This window comes from Crotalus tigris, unplaced genomic scaffold (assembly GCF_016545835.1).
Source record: "Crotalus tigris isolate CLP2741 ecotype Arizona unplaced genomic scaffold, ASM1654583v1 scf7180000017767.837487, whole genome shotgun sequence".
In the NCBI taxonomy this organism is placed as follows: Eukaryota; Metazoa; Chordata; class Lepidosauria; order Squamata; family Viperidae; genus Crotalus; species Crotalus tigris.
This window is the reverse complement of record NW_024096621.1, coordinates 99,951-117,541: the sequence shown is the minus strand read 5'-3', so window position 1 is coordinate 117,541 and position 17,591 is coordinate 99,951. Positions and strand designations below refer to the sequence as shown.

General features: G+C 39.5%; 1 protein-coding gene across 4 annotated transcripts in view; it reads left to right on the top strand.

Annotated features, from left to right (window-relative positions):
• Positions 1 to 17,591, top strand: part of NRP2 (neuropilin 2) — a 218,001-nt gene that overhangs the window by 179,419 nt on the left and 20,991 nt on the right. For 2 of the 4 annotated variants that reach the window (XM_039341564.1, XM_039341565.1), the window contains exon 16: positions 6,056 to 8,838. The exons of the other annotated variants lie outside the window; for them this stretch is intronic. In XM_039341564.1, the coding sequence (XP_039197498.1) occupies positions 6,056 to 6,336 (281 nt within the window). In that variant the 3' untranslated portion in view covers positions 6,337 to 8,838. Of the gene's footprint in view, positions 1 to 6,055; positions 8,839 to 17,591 lie in introns of those variants that run through there. 4 annotated transcript variants of the gene reach the window in all.

The window sequence follows — 17,591 nt, the reverse complement described above, 5'->3', positions numbered from 1 at the left end:
TCTAACTCCAAGACTTCCCCCTTTTCTGGGAGAAGTCTGGACTGTGCTTCCCTGGGCTACAGGTGAGGATTCAGGCGGATAAATGCTTTTCTATGTAAACATTTATTCCACATTGCTTAACAGCTTGGATGTTATGAAGTAAAGTCCAACCCTATATTTTCCTTGATAACCTTAATTATCTGTGTGTGTGAACTTGCTTTATTTTGCCTTTTTAAATTTTTATGGAGAAATGCATAATCCCCACTTTCAAGCTGAATGATTGTCAGTCTGATTTCCAAATACTTATTGGATTCTCCAGATGTTTTGTGCAAAAACTCAGCCAAGTTAAAATTCCTAGCTATTCCGGAAAATGGGGGAGGCAGGGGGAACCTACCTCTATCTATGCTTAGTGAAAATAGTGCTGATCTAAAAATAATTTTGTTGAAAATATATACTGCAATTGCAATTGCAATCGTGAAGGACAGATGTTAGGAGAATAGCTGGACACAGTTTGCTTCATTCCTACATGAAGCCCCTGAATCCAAAAAGCAGAATGTTCTCTCCTTCAGCATCACAATCTGGATGTAGTCCCATGGAAGAAGATAGGAAGACTTTTACAGATTATCTCTCTTCTAGACAAATTGTTTCTCTTTTGAGAAAGGTTTTGCAAATCTTTTGAGAGACTGGAAAAGATTTCCCCTAATGTCTTTAAATTTGTCTGTGCAAGAGGAAGCAAAGCCACATACAAGCAAGCAAAGAGTTCCCTTCTCTCAGCCTTTCATATTCTATTCTTTTCTGCCAGATGTGCTACCAAGCTGAGCACAGGGAAAAACCAATGGGAAAAAAGTCTCAGTTTTCTAATTTCTCACACCACTGACACTATGAGTTTCCAAGTGGCAGCCTGGCATTTTCAGTTTATACATTGCTTAATAACAGATCTGTGTTTGCTCTTATATGTACACAAGAAGAGGCATGTATTTTCAAATACCTGCTCATCATATCTGTTTTTTGGCATATTTAGGTATATGCTTTAAATAGAAAAATATAAAGTGCCCATCTTGAAAATATAATATGTAAATAATTATATTCCATAGGAAACCTGCCAACAGCTTGAGCTACTTATATGGATGCTTCCTGTTTAACACTACAGATTTTCTAATTTTTTCTATTCCTTCCTGCCTACTGCTGCTAGAGTCCTACTTTCCTTTTAGGCTGAGAGAAAATACTCACCATCTTAAAGGATAGCATACAAGGAGGAACTGTTTTCTGCTGATACAGGGCAGCACTCTATCACCCCAAGCGCTGAGAAATGCTACTAGTAGTAATTCCCAAGCCTTCAGCTGTTCTATATGCTAGTCTTGCTATTTTACACCCTTGTGGTGAGGTCTTCTTAACCAAGTCTTCATATTATAACGGGGACTTGCTATTTTCAGTCATAATCCATTGGGTTTATTCCTATTCAAAATTGTAAGTGGCAGAATTAAAGGAAAACCATGGAGGAGGAGATTTTCCTTCTTTACTCAGGGTAGAATAGAATATGATGTTCCATAACATACTACAGTGTTTAGTTGAAAATAGCAGCAAGATAGTAGACTCAAACCTATTGTTTCAAATTAGCTCTATTAGAGAACAGAAAGTGATTGAAAGAAAAAACAGCAGCTTCAGATGTTCATAAACTATATTTATCCTTCGGTATATTACAGAAGATGGCTGGGGGCTTGATCCAATCTAAGAAGATCATGGCATTACCCCATTTTAAGAATATACATTTAACTTGAAGCATAATAAAAATACAAATGATACCATCCAAAGCAGCACTGTCATCTACAACAGACAATTTTGTTAAAAATCCCTATGCGGCTTTATTTCCATTCAGTTTTCACTGTACCAATTATGCACATGCAACAGAAAAGGAAGAGGGGGGTCAACCTATTCTCCAAAGGCAGAACAAGAAGCAATGGATGGAAACTAATCAAGAAGGGAACCAGCCCTAGAAATAAGCAGAGATTTCCTAACAGGGAGAACAATCAATTACTGGAATGGCTTTTCTTCAGAAGCTGTGGGTGCTCCATCACGGGAGGTTGTTAAGAAGAGATTGGACAACCATTTGTCTAAAACGGTATGGGGCTCCTGCTTGAGCAGGAGTTGGATTAGAAGACTTCCAAGTTCCCTTCTGACTCGCTACTCTGTTTTTACAAAACATTTTAATGCCCTTCCTTTTGAACAGACAACTATTACACATCCAATCCTCAATCCACTGAATACAGATTCCGTTTTTCTCTTTCCTTGTTTTTTATCATGTCTAAGGTGAAGACAAATGAAACATCAAAGGTATTTCAGTAGAACAGAGAAGAATATATGGACTCTCCAGCAGAATAGAGCACTGCTTAGGTTTGAGAGAGAAAGGCAGGCTTTGTCTTGAATGAATATGAATTCCTGACTTTCAGGTGGCAGAAACTTGCTGCATCTAAACTTAACATTAGCAATCAAGTACTAACAAACTGGATACAAGTGACAAGTGATGAAACTGTCATTTATACTTTTGTTCTTGTGCTACCTGGATGGCAAAGCAAGGAGATTGAGTGGAGATGTTTATATTGTTTAGTACACAGCAGAGTAAGTGTCCCCTTGTTCATCCTTCCAAAAGAGATGGGCAGCTTTATTGCTCAGGTTTGTTTTAGCGGTGTTCTTGCTCAATCTCATCTTGGTATTTGAAGCAAAGCATAATTGCCATTAGAAAAGTAAACAAACTTTGGAGGTATATTGTTTATGAAAGAGAGAAGTAGAGAAGTTTGGTAAGGATCAGCAGTAACTTCAGTTTTCCCAGGCTGGGGAAAAGGAAGGATATCCCAGGCAAGAGGCTCTCCTAAACCACCTTTTTTTCTTGGTGGGCTGGGGAAGAGGATTGTGCAAGATGATACCCTCTTTGGAGAGTCTTGACATTCAAGGCTCTCTAGCAATGAAGCAGGCTCAGTGGAAGCTTTCTTGCATGTTCTTCCCCTGCTGGATTCTGTTCTGTGTTGGGATGGAGAGTAAGCAGAAAGGTCTCCTTTCATTACCCCTTCCAATAAATAGCTTTTCAGCAGAGATGGAAGGTCATTTCCTGATGATTATGCTGATCTCTCTCTCTCTCTCTCTCTCTCTCTCTCTCTCTCTCTCTCTCTCTCTCTCTGTGTGTGTGTGTGTGTGTGTGTGTGTGTTAGAGACATTATACATTTCTATTACAAATGTCTGGATGATTGGTCATTTTCTGCTTCTGGAAACATCTGTCTTCTGAATGTTGTTTTAAATCCCATCCTGGTATAGCTGTATATTGGAAACAGCCTAACCATAAAACAATCTGTTAACAAGTACCTTGTATTAAAATTAGGACTGAGTATCCAGAGCCTTTATATGAGGCTGCTTAAAAAGCTGGCAGCTAAAAATGTTGAGGAAGGGAAAATGTCCCTGCTTTCTTTTTTGTTTGTTTTAACTATTATTTAATAAAAAGATAGAATGAGCTGGGAGGGGAGGATGTTGAACACAGAGGAAGAGATGATAGCACACTGGGGGATCCCAGTCCTAGGTTGTCTCCCAAACTGTTAACTATGATGGTGCTTGGTTTTCCAATGCCAATGTCTGACTGAGGAGAATCATTGTCAGCCTTTCAGATGGGATAAGGGGTAATGTCAGCTAACACTTAGCTAACATTTCTGAAATAGTATCTTAGGGACTGCTGTTTTCATTGGTTTATTTAGACTAAGTTCCATTGTGCTGTTCAGCACTTTGGGCAATGATTCTAGCAAAATGGGGTTTTTCTTTATATGCATATTGATTCATACCAAAGAGTCCTGATTACATGAGCTTTTTGAACAATACATCTAGATATACAGGCATAAGTAAGTTCTGACTGGTTTAATGTGTACGTCTAGTCCATTTAAATTGAGTGGATCAACTGGAAGTGAAATTAATTAGTGATGAAAATGTTAATTGGTGAAAATTTCTGCTCAGCTCCATATATATTATGTTATCATTATGTCTGTAAGAAATGAAGAAGAAAGATTTTTCTTCTAATAAATGCTAGGTTTCACTTATATATAGATAAATTTTATCTAACATAAGCATTTATATTAAAAAGTTGGTTTATATAGCCATTTATTTAAGTTTAATTGATTACTTGATTAATAATATACAGTTAATGAAAGCAGTATTATCTAACACCTATCTTTTAGGAAGGAAATTCCCCTTTATTTGAGCAGTAATTCACCTTTGACCACATATTTATGACATGTGCAACAGATAATAGCCCCCCAAATTAGCCGACACTTAGTTTTTGATCTTGTAAAAGACAAGATAGATAAAAGCCAGAAGAAAACCCAACTGTATCACCATTTATAGCATTTCTAGCCTATAAAATAGAACTGATGTTCAATGGGGATGGTGTGCGAGCTACCCAGTAACAGTGTGAATTGCAGTGCTTTGAACTATCCAAGCATGGGAATCTATCTGAGGAGTAACAGAGAACAGGGGCTTAGATGGGGGAATCAATTAATCTAATGGTGGGTCGTTCAGGCATTCCAGAAAAAAGGGAGACTTGAGAAAGTCAAAGATTCTGAGGGAAGACTATAGTCTAAATCAGTGATGGAAAACCTTTTAGAGACCGAGTGCCCAAACTGCAACACAAAGCCCACTAATTTATTGCTGGGTGCCAGGTGGGCGTGGCCCACTGGGTGGGTGTGGCCCACTGGGTGGGTGTGGTCACTTCAATGTTGCTCGTGGGGAGGGATGCCTGTGGGGGATTGGCAGGGTTGGGGAAGATCCAGGGGGTCTTTGGCAGGTGGGGCGGTGGGCAGGAGGCTTGTCCTGCGGGGTGAGGCGAGGCGAGGCAGGGTGGGGGTGCCATTGTCACAGGGCAAGGCAGGGCAGGGGCCGGGGCGGCTGCTGCCTGACACCATCAGCCCCCGTACAGAGGCCAGCGAGTGCATGGGGGGCGACAGTGTCCAGCAGCAGCCACAGCCTGCCGGCCCCTCAACTGGCGCACTCTGGGGCTCCACAGCCCACTGCCAGCAGTTCAGAGAAGCCACCTCTGAGCTGGGCGGCTGGCTGAAAGCTGAGGAGGCGATGCAGTGGGTCGTGCCCGGAAAAAGGAGAGCATGCGAGTTCAGGTGGGATGGGACGGGGGGAGGAAAACCAACCATCCTGGGATGGTTGGTTGAAGCGGGCGGTTGGTTGAAGCGGGCGGTTGGTTGAAGAGGACAGTTGCCATCTCCGGGGCATGCCATGCGTGCCCACAGAGAGGGCTCTGAGTGCCACCTCTGGCACGCATGCCATAGGTTCGCCACCACTGGTCTAAATAAAGTGTTTGTAGCAGTTATCAGTGGAAAGCTAATATTATATAGATAATACTTAACTTGCTGTCGTAGACACACTTATTATGGAATAAGCCCAGTAGAATTTATTTTTGAGTGGATATTCATTAAATTGTTCCATAAGTTCACTCTTAATTAACTATGAATTAGGAAAGTCGTACTAGAGATCATAAAAATCATAGTAGTAGTAGAATTTTCTGTGTTCTGTGTTCTGGCTGTGCTGGAGCTGGCTTGGGGAAATCTTGGAGCATGATGGCCTGTGAAAGCACAGCTTCTTTTCCCTTTTCTTTTCCTATAGGAATGAAGCATGCTTCTCCTCTCTAGTATCTTTTCTCTAATCCTGTCACAATCTTCTTCATACTTTGCAATTAAACTCTTGTCACTTGTTTAAAACGGTGATATGTTTTGTCATTGCTTGACAAACAAATACCATATTGCTGCTAGACGGGACTGATTGGAGAGGGGGCAGGGGAGGGTCTGTTCCTATCAAATGTAATGGCTATTAACAAAATTTACATCATACCCCTCTTCGCCTATTAATGAAATGCTTTAATTTGCCTGCTTGTCAAAATCCAAGTAATGTTCCTACATAGCTCAGTCATGCAAAACCTTGTTTAAATTGCACAGAATTTCTCAAAGCATGTGTATGTATGTGTATATGTGTGCTTGTTGTTTTTAATCCACCTGCATGCCTCCCACCTAGCAACATTCTTCTGTCTCTCCCCCAGGGGGCACCCTTCTGCCAGGGAGCGAGCCCACAGTGGACACGGTGTCAGTGCAGCCCATTCCAGCCTACTGGTATTACGTTATGGCCGCCGGAGGTGCTGTTCTGGTGCTGGTCTCCGTCGCGCTGGCCCTTGTGCTCCACTACCACCGGTTCCGCTATGCGGCCAAGAAGAGTGATCACTCCATCACCTACAAAACCTCCCACTATGCCAACGGGGCCCCTCTGGCTGTGGAGCCGACTTTAACAATAAAACTAGAGCAAGATCGCAGCTCGCATTGCTGAGAATGGAACAGGAACACAATCATTTTAAACAAAACAAAACCAGACTTCAGATATGTTGCCTCAATTTTGCACTTTTTTCCTTGCCCAGCATATATGTGAACTCAAGATATCTCTTCCCCTGACCTTTTGTTCTTTGACAAACTCTTAAACTATAATGCTGCATCTTGGAAGAGACTCAGTTCCCCCGTCTCTTTGGAAGCAAATGCTCCTTCATTTCTATTTTCAAAGACTTGATTTTGGGTTTTATCCAGTAGACACCTTGCAAGGAAACTCAAGAGCAAGTCATGAGGGGTATGCAAGAGAATAGGTTGTGTGCTTGTATATCTATATCTATGTGTGTGTAAGTGTGCATGTGTGTACTATTGGCTGGATGGCTCCCTGGGAAGATTATTTAGGACTTGCGTGTACCATTCTGGCTTTCTTCCTGGAATACCTTTTTAAAGTCGAAGACGCTGATTTGTTTCCTTGGCAAAGTGAGCAATGTTTTTTGTTGCCTTATCTAACTCTGGCTGGGTTTATGACTAAGATCCTTTAACAATGTCAGCTAGCTCAGGCTGGTAAAAAACAGAAAGGCTTGGCCCAAGACAAATTAAATGTGGCAAGCTAAAAAAAGAAAAGGAAAAATCACTATGGGGGAAGGGAAGAACCCAGAAAGGCTTGATGATGGTCAAAACTCAGATTGTGTTGCATTCCCAGACATCAAGAAAACATAGCCATTGTTTTGGTAGTGGAATTAATCCCTCAATAAAACAATTTTTTTAAAGTTGCCTTATAAAAGAGAAGCTCATAATGAATGTTCAGTATCTGTCAAACCCAGTCTTAGAGTAATGCATAGATATCAGTCCATCAAAGCATTTGGAAGCTCCATAAAATGGAGGTTTATTTAATTTGATTAGTGAACCTTGCTCCTAGCAATACTTCATTTGGGATTTTTTTGAGGGTGGGGGTGAGAATAAGGATTTTTTTTCTTGAAATTTACTAATGCTTCACAATATTAGACAACTGTTCCCCCTGTTTTCTCTCTCCAAATTCACATTAATAGCTGAGTCTGTATTTGTTGTCATGTTGCTTCTTGAAATATTGGTAGTAACACCTGTCAACTAAAGCTCCCAAAATTAGGGCGTGCTGAAATCCAGATATCTTTGCATCTTTTAATGAAAAAGGCATAAAGGAATTCTTAGTAAGCCTCTCTTTATTGATTTGCTCTGAAATAATGCAATGGAAATGCCTTATATAGACTAACATGTTACAATACACAAAGGTGGTTGGAATTATTCCATCAGATATATTTTCAAGCAAAATACACCTCCATGGAATCCTACTTTCCAATGGTTTTTGCTTTTTTGAAAAACATCCAGTTATAATTAATTGTTGCTGCATCTTTCTTCAAATTGCCATTCATCCTTTTGCCTTCATGGTAACAGAAATATATAGAAGAAATATTATTGTACTGAGGGTTTAAGGCTGTGGGAGCGTTCTCCAGGGGGGGGTACCTCTTGTGCAAGTCCTCAAGAAATCAATGAGACTTGTGCAATAACACAGGTGCTGCCTTAAACAATTCCCATCGATTGAATTGTGCAGGAGAAATTCCCCACATTTATGTGGGATTAGCAGAGATCATGAAAGCAGCAGCTGGGGAATCCTCTGTCAGAGGAACCCTTTATCTAGAGATGTTTGTCGTATCCTCCCACCCTATTATTCAGGTAGCATGCTCTGATGCATGTAGCAGATGGATTCTGCCAAGATGCTTGCTTAAGCTGGGTTAATGCCACACAGTGCTGTTTAATGCAGAAATTGCTCTTCAAAGTGCATAGTGAAAAATAAAATAAAGGAGAGTGTGTGCTGATAAGCTTTACCTAGATTAGGAGGGACGTATGAGAGCAAAAAGTGATCACGCATCAGATATCTCAAAACGGGGAGGGGGTGGACAGTCTTCAAGGAGGGCCATGGAACAAGGAAAGCTCATATTTCAGAAAGCATTCAGTATCTCCTCTTAAGATGTGCTTGCTCTTTTTTTTTTTTTTTTTTTTACTTTTTAGTCCTTTGGTTTTGTAAGACCCAGGAAAACATCTTCCAGAATGGAAGTCATATGTTAGCAAGTATCTTTGACTTTCTGTAACTGTGGTACTTGTCATAGGAAATCTCCAATGCAGAATAATTGTCTATTTAAATTGTTTCATCCCAATGGTTTTCTTGATTTTGCCCCCAACCTGCCCTCAACAATCAAGTGCAATATGTCCATGAGGATTCTGTATTTCACCTTGAGTAAAATATGCCCAGTCTGGATATATTTAACCTAATTGAGATACCCCATTTTAAAATTTCACCAAAGATTATTCACCTGCCCACCCCAAATACTTACCATCACCTTTCACTCCTCCCCTTAGAGCTGTGACACTGTCAGCATCACTCAGTTGCCTGTGTGTGAAAATATCTTGTGGAATTTTGAAATTCTTGACAATGTATTGTGTGGAATGTAATAAAATGATATTTTTATACATAGATCTGTTTTCTTCTTTTTCTCGCTTTTGAATCTCATGAATAATGTAGTTGAACCAGCTCTGTTTCTAATTTCTCACGTGTATGTATATACATATACGTATCTATCTATAGTCCCCTCACCTTGAAGACAATAAGGAAGTGGCAGAAGGTAAAATAATATCAAAATTTTTTAAGATAAATCAGGAGAAATTGTAGCTCCTTAAATTTTCTGTATTATCGCAACCATGTCTAGAGTTATTATGGACTCTGACCTTATGGAAAAGTAAGACAGGAAGCCTCATAAGATTATCAGAAATACAAGAAAAACTGGCTACAGGTCTCCCTCTCCTTTTGGATCAGTATAGAGCTCTTATCTCCGTAGGAAGATTTCAAATGCCCTATTTTGGAAACCTGAAACTTAAATAGATTAAAACCAATGATATGAAATGAAGGAAAGATGGTTTGGATTTATGGTATATGCTTGAAATTATACTCAATTTTGTTCAAGTTTAATTTTTTCCCTACCAAAAATCTAAATGACATGATTTCATTGTGGCATAAATGATGCCTTTGGTTCAGTCTACAATTCTTCAGCAGGTGAATCTCTTAGTAAAACTGGTGCCATATGAACTTTCATTACCCACCACCATTAACATTTTAAGGCAGGTTTCTTCATTAGGTCTTGTTTTTAAGAGCTGTTCAAGACTGCAGATCTGTATATGAATATGCAGAGTAGTACCACTTCTCCCATTTGTAAAATATGTTACAGCTTTATGCCCAAATACAGGATTTGATTTTATCAAGTTCCTTTCTTATGCAATCTAAAATGCAGTGTAGTGAATATTGATAATAACTAGACATTATGAATGTCTGCCATGAATTGCTATTACTTTTGTAACTTCCTTAGGATGAGGAAATCCAAATTGACATGAGATTGGATATTCACTCTTTTAACCGCCTGACTTCATTTGAAATTGAGATTGGATCCTAATTTTCAGTATTGGATCGCTGAACTGAAAGAGCATGGCTGTGATTGTATATTGCTGATGAGTAATTATATTCACCATCACGCCATCTGCAAAGGAAAAAAAACAAGGAGGTATTCCAGATTGAGCCATTATTTATAGGATCTTGTGCTGCATAATCTTAAAATAAGATCACACACCATTTATGTAGAGGATTGAGGCTTTAATGAAAGATTCCTATGTAGTTTTTTTTTCTGTCATTGCTTGTTAGGAATGTAGTCATCTTGATCAACTGAGCCAATTCATAAGATTCATTTGGGATTTGCTAGAGTGTTTAGTTGTTGATTATGATTATACTAGATTTCCCTGGAGAAGATGCCCTGGAGATGAGACACATTTCAAATTGTCTCATGGGATTGAGCTTTCAAAATAAGGCATGGAGCTGCCTTTCCAAAAGCACACTTGAAAAATCTTTGCTAATTAGGCTGGGTATCAGGCCAGCTTGTCCATCAGAAGATTTAAAAAAAAAATGATAAAAGCCTCATTATAATATCCGGCATTTGGCCACTTGAAAATGTGCACAGATCTAAATAGATTAATATTGAGACATGCGCTGCTGTCTCAATTTTAAGAAACTATTTAGTGCACTATGCAGTCTCTCAGAATAGTGGAATAAAACTCACACTTCAAAGAAAGGTCACTATGGTGGGATATTTGCTACTGAAATTAAAGTTAACATTAATCTGAGATACCATATCAAAGCCAAGAAAAAAATCCCAAAGGAATTTCAAGAGAATGCAGAATACTTTTAGTAAATCTGGTTCTATTTCTTGGAGGAACTACCACATTTCAGATATTTTCGTATAGAAGGATGATAAATAGTCAGTCAGATTTTGTTTTGGTGAAAGATGTGTACATGATAAAGTAGAGAATCTTCAGGAGTTCTATCCAAACATTTGATTCCAGGATCAATAGCTCTGGTGTATATCTTAAAATATAATTTAAATATAATCATACCAAGGGTCCACATTCAACCCAATGGAAACAAAATAAAAAAAACTGAACTCAATTTAAATATAATTCAGCTTAACATGAATTAATTACAAATAATATGATTGCTCCATTTGTACTTATTAACACCTTCTGTTACTTTAAAAACTTGGCAGCAATAGTTAGAGGGGAGCAGCATCCAACATTTGAGCACCCATACACTCTTCTGGGCCGTCAGATTGTATACCATTATTTCAGAGTAATATTTCACAAGGCTAGCCATTCATATGGAATTGTGAGTTCATTAAAAGCATTAGGATATTTTTTTAAAGAAAACTATTTAATTTATTTACTCAATTATGTGAAATCAGGTAATGCTTCAAGTAGCATTAGCACAGACAAGAAATTTTCAGCTCAGGAAATCAGGTAATGCTTCAAGTAGCATTAGCACAGACAAGAAATTTTCATCCCAAGAAAAACGTTTAGGGGCATTACTATGCTAACCCATCACATATTCTATCAATAATCCCTAGAGGGTTAAATTCGTCATGATTGGGAAATATTTGTAGCTTTAGCCAAGAATTAACAAAGGATTATTGAAAGCCCAACTATTTTATGTCTAAGAATCACCTTGTTCCAAACTTCACACTTGAGGACTAACTGCATAAGCAGCAATTCAGGAAGGCTTTATTCATATAAATGTGCTATATCTTTCCATTGGCAAATGTCTAACTGAAAAATTATCTTGACTGTGTTGTCTGAACCCAGTGAATGCATCTAAATAATTCATAATAATGCGGCGAGGTCTTCTTTTAAAATCTTTTACATTCTTCAGATTGTATTCAATTGATCAAAGCGATTAGTTTTCATCTTTAGTATTGTCCTCAGCTGGATAAAGTAGCAAAGGGGAATGCAAATGTCTTTTTCAGTAGGTATTTATCTGCATGGGGGGGTTGGATGTGTGGGGGTCTTTAAGCACCTCATGCAGAATTAGCCCAAACAATATGACTGATTACACTGGAGATAAAAGCAGCCCAAAGGAACAAATGAAAATAGAGGAACTTGAAGAAGTTAGCATTCTAAGCCATACTGGGATCAGAGGTCCAATGGCTCTTGTTTTTAGATAGCCAAGTTCCTGGCTGCAGATATCTACCCAGGTGACATTTGGATAAAAAGGATGGCCTGGTTTTAGTTGAAGATACTGAAGGGAGGGGGACTGAAGATCAAACCCTGAAATGGTAAGTAATTGGAAAAGAGTGAGTAATTTCCATTTTACACAATGGCAAAGATTATTTTTGGATATACTTTCCTGGAGCACAGAACACTTAGTCAGATGCCCAGAATATGACTTTGAAAAAGAGGTATTCTGTAAACCCAGAGTAGTTGCCTTTCCCAGCACTCTCCTCTGTGTTTCTGATTAAACATACTATGAGCCAAGGATCTTTCTGCAATAATAAATGGGCTTGTCTTCCAAGAGGATCATGGCTAGTCCTCTGGAAACTCAAGCAAAATAAAATTTGAGCAAAGAAGGCTACATATTAGACAGGTTTTTCATAGCAAGTAGGATTAACTGGAGAAATCAGATGCATTGTGCAATTAAGCCAGACCGGATTCCTGGTGACTTCCTGAGCAAGCCCCTGCAGTTTACTCAACAACTTTTTTCAGAAGTGGTTTGCCGTTGCCTCCTCCTTAGGCCTGAAAGAGAGCAGCTGACCCAAAGCTTCTGTACTTCAGGTTTTCCTACTTCTAGTCCAACACCTTTAACCACTAGACCAAACTGGTTCTCACCTACCAGACATAAATATTATTTTTTTAAAAAAGAGTAGAAAAAAATCCAAAATAAAAAATGTCAACAGCTGGTACTGAAAGCACTCAAACTACCCATTCCCCTCCCTTCCTCCCAGAACATCTGTTCGAAAACACCTATAGCATTCAACTGCATTGTTTCCCGTTTGATAGCCTATGCCACTGTAACCTTAGCAGACAATGGCTTCAGTTCGTATCTAAGGTAACATAGAAGGAGAGATGGTTGGAGGCTTCACTGTCCCAAAGAACATAATACCTGTAGTTAGCGAGCTTCGTAGAGGACAGGAATATGCTTGTTGAAATATAAGGGTGTTAGATTGGTGCCTGCCTGCTTCACATTATTGTAATATGAGAAAATGGAGGCATCCAGGCCTTCCATCCTGCTCTTTAGGCCCACATGTCATCTCCCCCCTCCCACACACGCCTTTCCTCTGTGCTGGGAGGCAAAATAAGAACTCTGGCTCCAGCAGATGGGCCAAAGCCAAGAAGGAGGGAGGCAGGAGAAGCTATTGCAAAAACAGCAGACATTACTGGGTATACACTGCAGGGAGTCACAACCGATCAGGAGTTCCCTGTGGTGCCAAACACATGTTTTAATACACCAAATGTTCCCTTTTTCAGCATGTAAGAATACAGGCATATATCCAAAATGTCACACATGAAGCAGCTCTAATGCTTCCTCCTGGCTTTAAGTGTGGAATAATAATAATAATAATAATAATAATAATAATAATAATAATAATAATAACAACAACAACAACAACAACATAATTGATAAATCAAGTCTTCTCACCCTCAGGATTCTGAGGACTTTTCCACATAATCACTAGATAGCTCATTTTAATGCAGGTTATGTTTTCTGTGTAAAACAGAAAGCAAGGACAGAATTTGTAATGTAAATGAGCATTTTGGCCACAATAAATGCCTATTAGCAATAAATATCTTCAGTTAATTGGAATGCAGAGAGGAATTGGAGACAAAGACTTTGCTTGAGAGCAAGAAATAAAAAAAGACAAATTTGGAGGTAAATCAGCCTTCCCAAGCAGTAGGCTCTATCACAGTGCTTCTGAACCTTGACAATTTTAAGGCATGTGGACTTCAACTCCCAGAATTCCACAGCCAGCATTGCTGGCTGTGGAATTCTGGGAGTTGAAGTCCACATGCCTTAAAATTGTCAAGGTTGAGAAACACTGCTCTATCATCTCATCCATCTGAAAGAGATAGATAGGGAAGCCTGGGCAATAAGAGACAGTTGCTTCCCAGGATTTGGTTCATCTTGCAATCTGCAACCCTTGTGCTTAATGGTCACTTAACTTCCTTGCCAGTGGGTGGCACTTTGGGGTCCAAAATGAAAATGCTAATCATCAGAAAAGATTATTCAATGTGGATTGTTTCAGTATGCAACAGAACTCTTGTGTGTCCAACCAAGAAGCTGGCAAGCTGACATCAGAAGTGTTGTGTGAGACTGTTGAAAGCATTTCCATTTGGCAGATGGACTTACTAAATTATGGTGGGGATGGGGGAAGCTTCTGTTATTGACCTGATCATTCAAGTACTGAAATGCTAATCCTAGCATATACATGTACATACACATATATACATGCCTATACATACTGTATACACACTCAAACATAGCAGCAGTGTTATGCAATTCATCTGTAAAGTGCACCTGGAGTAGAATCATGAAGTCAACATTGGCGAGTTGCATCTTTTGGGCATAAACTCGGAACACAGGCAACCAGACAGCAGCTCCTGAGAGTTTCAGACATGATTTTCATAGCACCACCTAAGTACCAAGAATTAGCCATGAATAGTCACCCTGCTTTTTGTGCCTCACAGACATTTCTGCTATACATAAAATTGATATTGTGATGGTAAGTAAGCCTTAAGACAATCTTTCAACTTTGAATTCTCATCTCAAACTCATCCTCGACATTTGATTATAAGATAATAGCCTGTCCACAATTATAATTTATTTCGTAGTCTGATATGTTTACTCAGTAATACTGTGAAGGAATTTTCACCTTAAGATTTCTAGCTTGCTTAAACTGTGCTCTTTGTCATCTGAGCCTCATCATCCCAACACCTCAATCCCTGTCCCTCCTATATGCCTGCTTCAAACGGCTAAGCTACAGCATGGTTTGCTTGCCTTTGAGTTGGCACAAGATGCATAAACCTATCTTTTATGTTTTAGAATTCTGTCTGAGCTATAAATTTGTTTCATACTTTATAAAGTATATTTGGCCATATGTCAAGCTGTTAAGTTAGTTCAACTGAATAAAAATTGTCTTTGTATTAAGTGTTAAATCAGGCCACCAAGAAAATACATGGAGAAGATTGTATTCCAACACTGATGATGTTACCTAGTTTGGGTAATGAAATACCTGCAAGAAAACAAACAAGCTCAGAGAGCGCTATGGATCCCTCATCTATCTATATACTATTAAAACCCTTGTTGTCCTGACCTCTATCTAACTGGGTGAAACAGTGCATCATAGAGCAACAGTTTTTGAACTAAGCTGCTAACTATGGGCTAACTTACAGAATGCATCCAAAATCTGGGACCCATCACTCCCGAGAGTATAAAATTTAGGGAAGTTGTTACTGCTTCAGTGCTACAGGCTGCTGCTGGGCAGCTGCTGCAGTCATGTGATCTTCATTTTCAATTTTCCATAACAATTTTCCAGCCAGTCTCACAATCCCTTGCTCCCTCCTCTACCCAGCAGCAGCCACTTACTTGCTGCTAGGAAGGGAAGGGGAGAGGAGATTTCTTATGCTCCCTACCTGATTCCTCAAAGAGAAACCAAGGAAGTCAGAAATCACACCTGCTCCCACTGCTTTTTTGCCCACGCTTAGTCATTCTATTTCTCTGTTTAGGTAAATAAATATCTCTGAAACAATGATCCAATGGGGCACGGGTTCTCTAGTTGTTTCTAACATTCCACAGCTTTCTGCATTCTGTCCTGTTCCTCCATCTTGGCTTAGACTGTATATTCCAACCCATCTAACACCTAACTCAACATCCATCTAATCAATGTACTTCTCCTAATGTGTCCCACTGGTGCTTTTCCCCTTGTATTTTTGCCTCTTTGCCTGATTTGTCTTGGTTTACTATATTTTCTTGGCTTCTTTCCTTTCTCTTGCACTTTGGCAGTCAAAATTGCTTTCACCCTCTCTGCCCAAGAATGATTCAACCTGTTCTGGAAGCCTTCCAGATTTTGTTGGCTTTTCCTAAGATTCAGTTTGAAAGACATCTTATTAACTTTTGGACACTGAGTGCCAGTAGTCTAACTCTATTTTGATTCAGGGGGGGAAATCCTTTTTCTCCAGATTCATTTTTCTCCAAAAGATCATTTAGAAGCTAGGAAAATCTAAGTACCTTTCCTGGGACCAGGGTCTCAGTCGTGCTTTGAGGTTATTTAGCTTTCTTTGTCTAATCTAGTTGACTATATATATGTATGTAAGTATGTATGTATGTATGTATGTATGTATGTATGTATGTATGTATGTGTGTGAAATGTTCCCATTTTTGGAGTTGATAGCTTTCAGTCTCCCACCTAATTAAAAATGCCACCGGAGATACTATGTGCTGAATTTCTAGAAAAGTGTGTAGTTGTATCTGTAAATCTGGAATTCTTTGGAAAATTTGGTGGTAAAGGGGTGGGCACCTAACCCCTGAATTCTATCTCTCCATATATCCTGATGGAGTTAGAGTCTTAATACCACAATAACAGACAAACAGGCTGCAGGCAATTATTGCTCATTAATGTTATTATTGTTGTCTCTGGATCTGGATGTGTGGAAAATCTTTGTCTTTTCAAATGTCTACCTACTCTACCAATAGTAAAGCTTCAGCAGCTGGCTCAATTGACACTAGGCAGTGGGAAACAAAGTTACTTGCAGATGCTGCTAAAATTCTAGTGTTGGCCTGGTATTTAAAAAAAAGTGTGCATCCTTGTTCCTCTGAACTCCAATGAAATCTACAAAGTAAATATCTGTAATTAGCAGCTCTGGAGGATAGTGATAGTGTGTCAGCTTTTTTTCTTCTGCCTCCATAATGCAAGATAATTTCCTTCAGGTTTTTTGCCATAAGATACTCTTAGGAAATGACAAGAGTCCCTTGCTTTCCTAGTGGAAGGAAGGCTGATGCCAAATGTTTGTTCCTCGACTAATGCAAAATCGTCTTGCTTAAAGCTTTGCTGTAAATCTTTCAAACAGTCTATCTCTAGAACCTTAGTATGTTTTATTAAAGTAATAGTATAGATTTAAACATTTTCACATATCCTCCCCATCGGCCCAATAACGGTATATTTACTACTTAGTTTGCTTTTAGCTTATGAGTTTAAATATTAGAAGATGTGGCATTCTGCATTAAAAATACGTACAAACACCGTTGGCTATTTATTTTATATACCATTTTTAAATTTATAGTTTCTGTATACTGTTCCAATCATAGTAGACTGAGTAGATTAGCACAGTGCTAATCAGAAACACCATAAGGCACAGGTCAGCAACCTGCGGCTCCGGAGCCGCATGCGGCTCTTTGAGCCTTCCCCTGCAGCTCCCAGCCTCCTCTGCCTTTGCAGAGAGAGACAGAGACAGAGAGAGGAATTGCGCTTCCCTGCTTCTCTCTCTCTCTCTCTCTCTGTGTGTGTGTGTGTGTGTGTTTTTGTGTGTGTCTGTGTGTGTATAAAAAAAAGAGAGTGCACTCACAGTGTTCTCTGAGGAGCTGAAAAGCTTACTGGGCGGAGCTCCTCCCTTTGCTGTGTCTCTGCAGGAAGCAGGAAGGGCAGGAGAGAGCTAGCTAGCCCAGCTAGGCTGACTCAGGAATTCTGGGAGTTGAAGTCCATGAGTCATAAAAGAGCCGAGGTTGCTTACCCCTGATCTTGTTGGACAACAGCCTGAAGCTTGTCAGGTGAGCAGCAGATAGGAGAGGGGGGAGAGAAAGAGAGAGAGGGAGAGAGAGAGAGAGAGAGAGGAAAGAGAGAGAGAGAAAGAAAGAGAGCGGGGGAA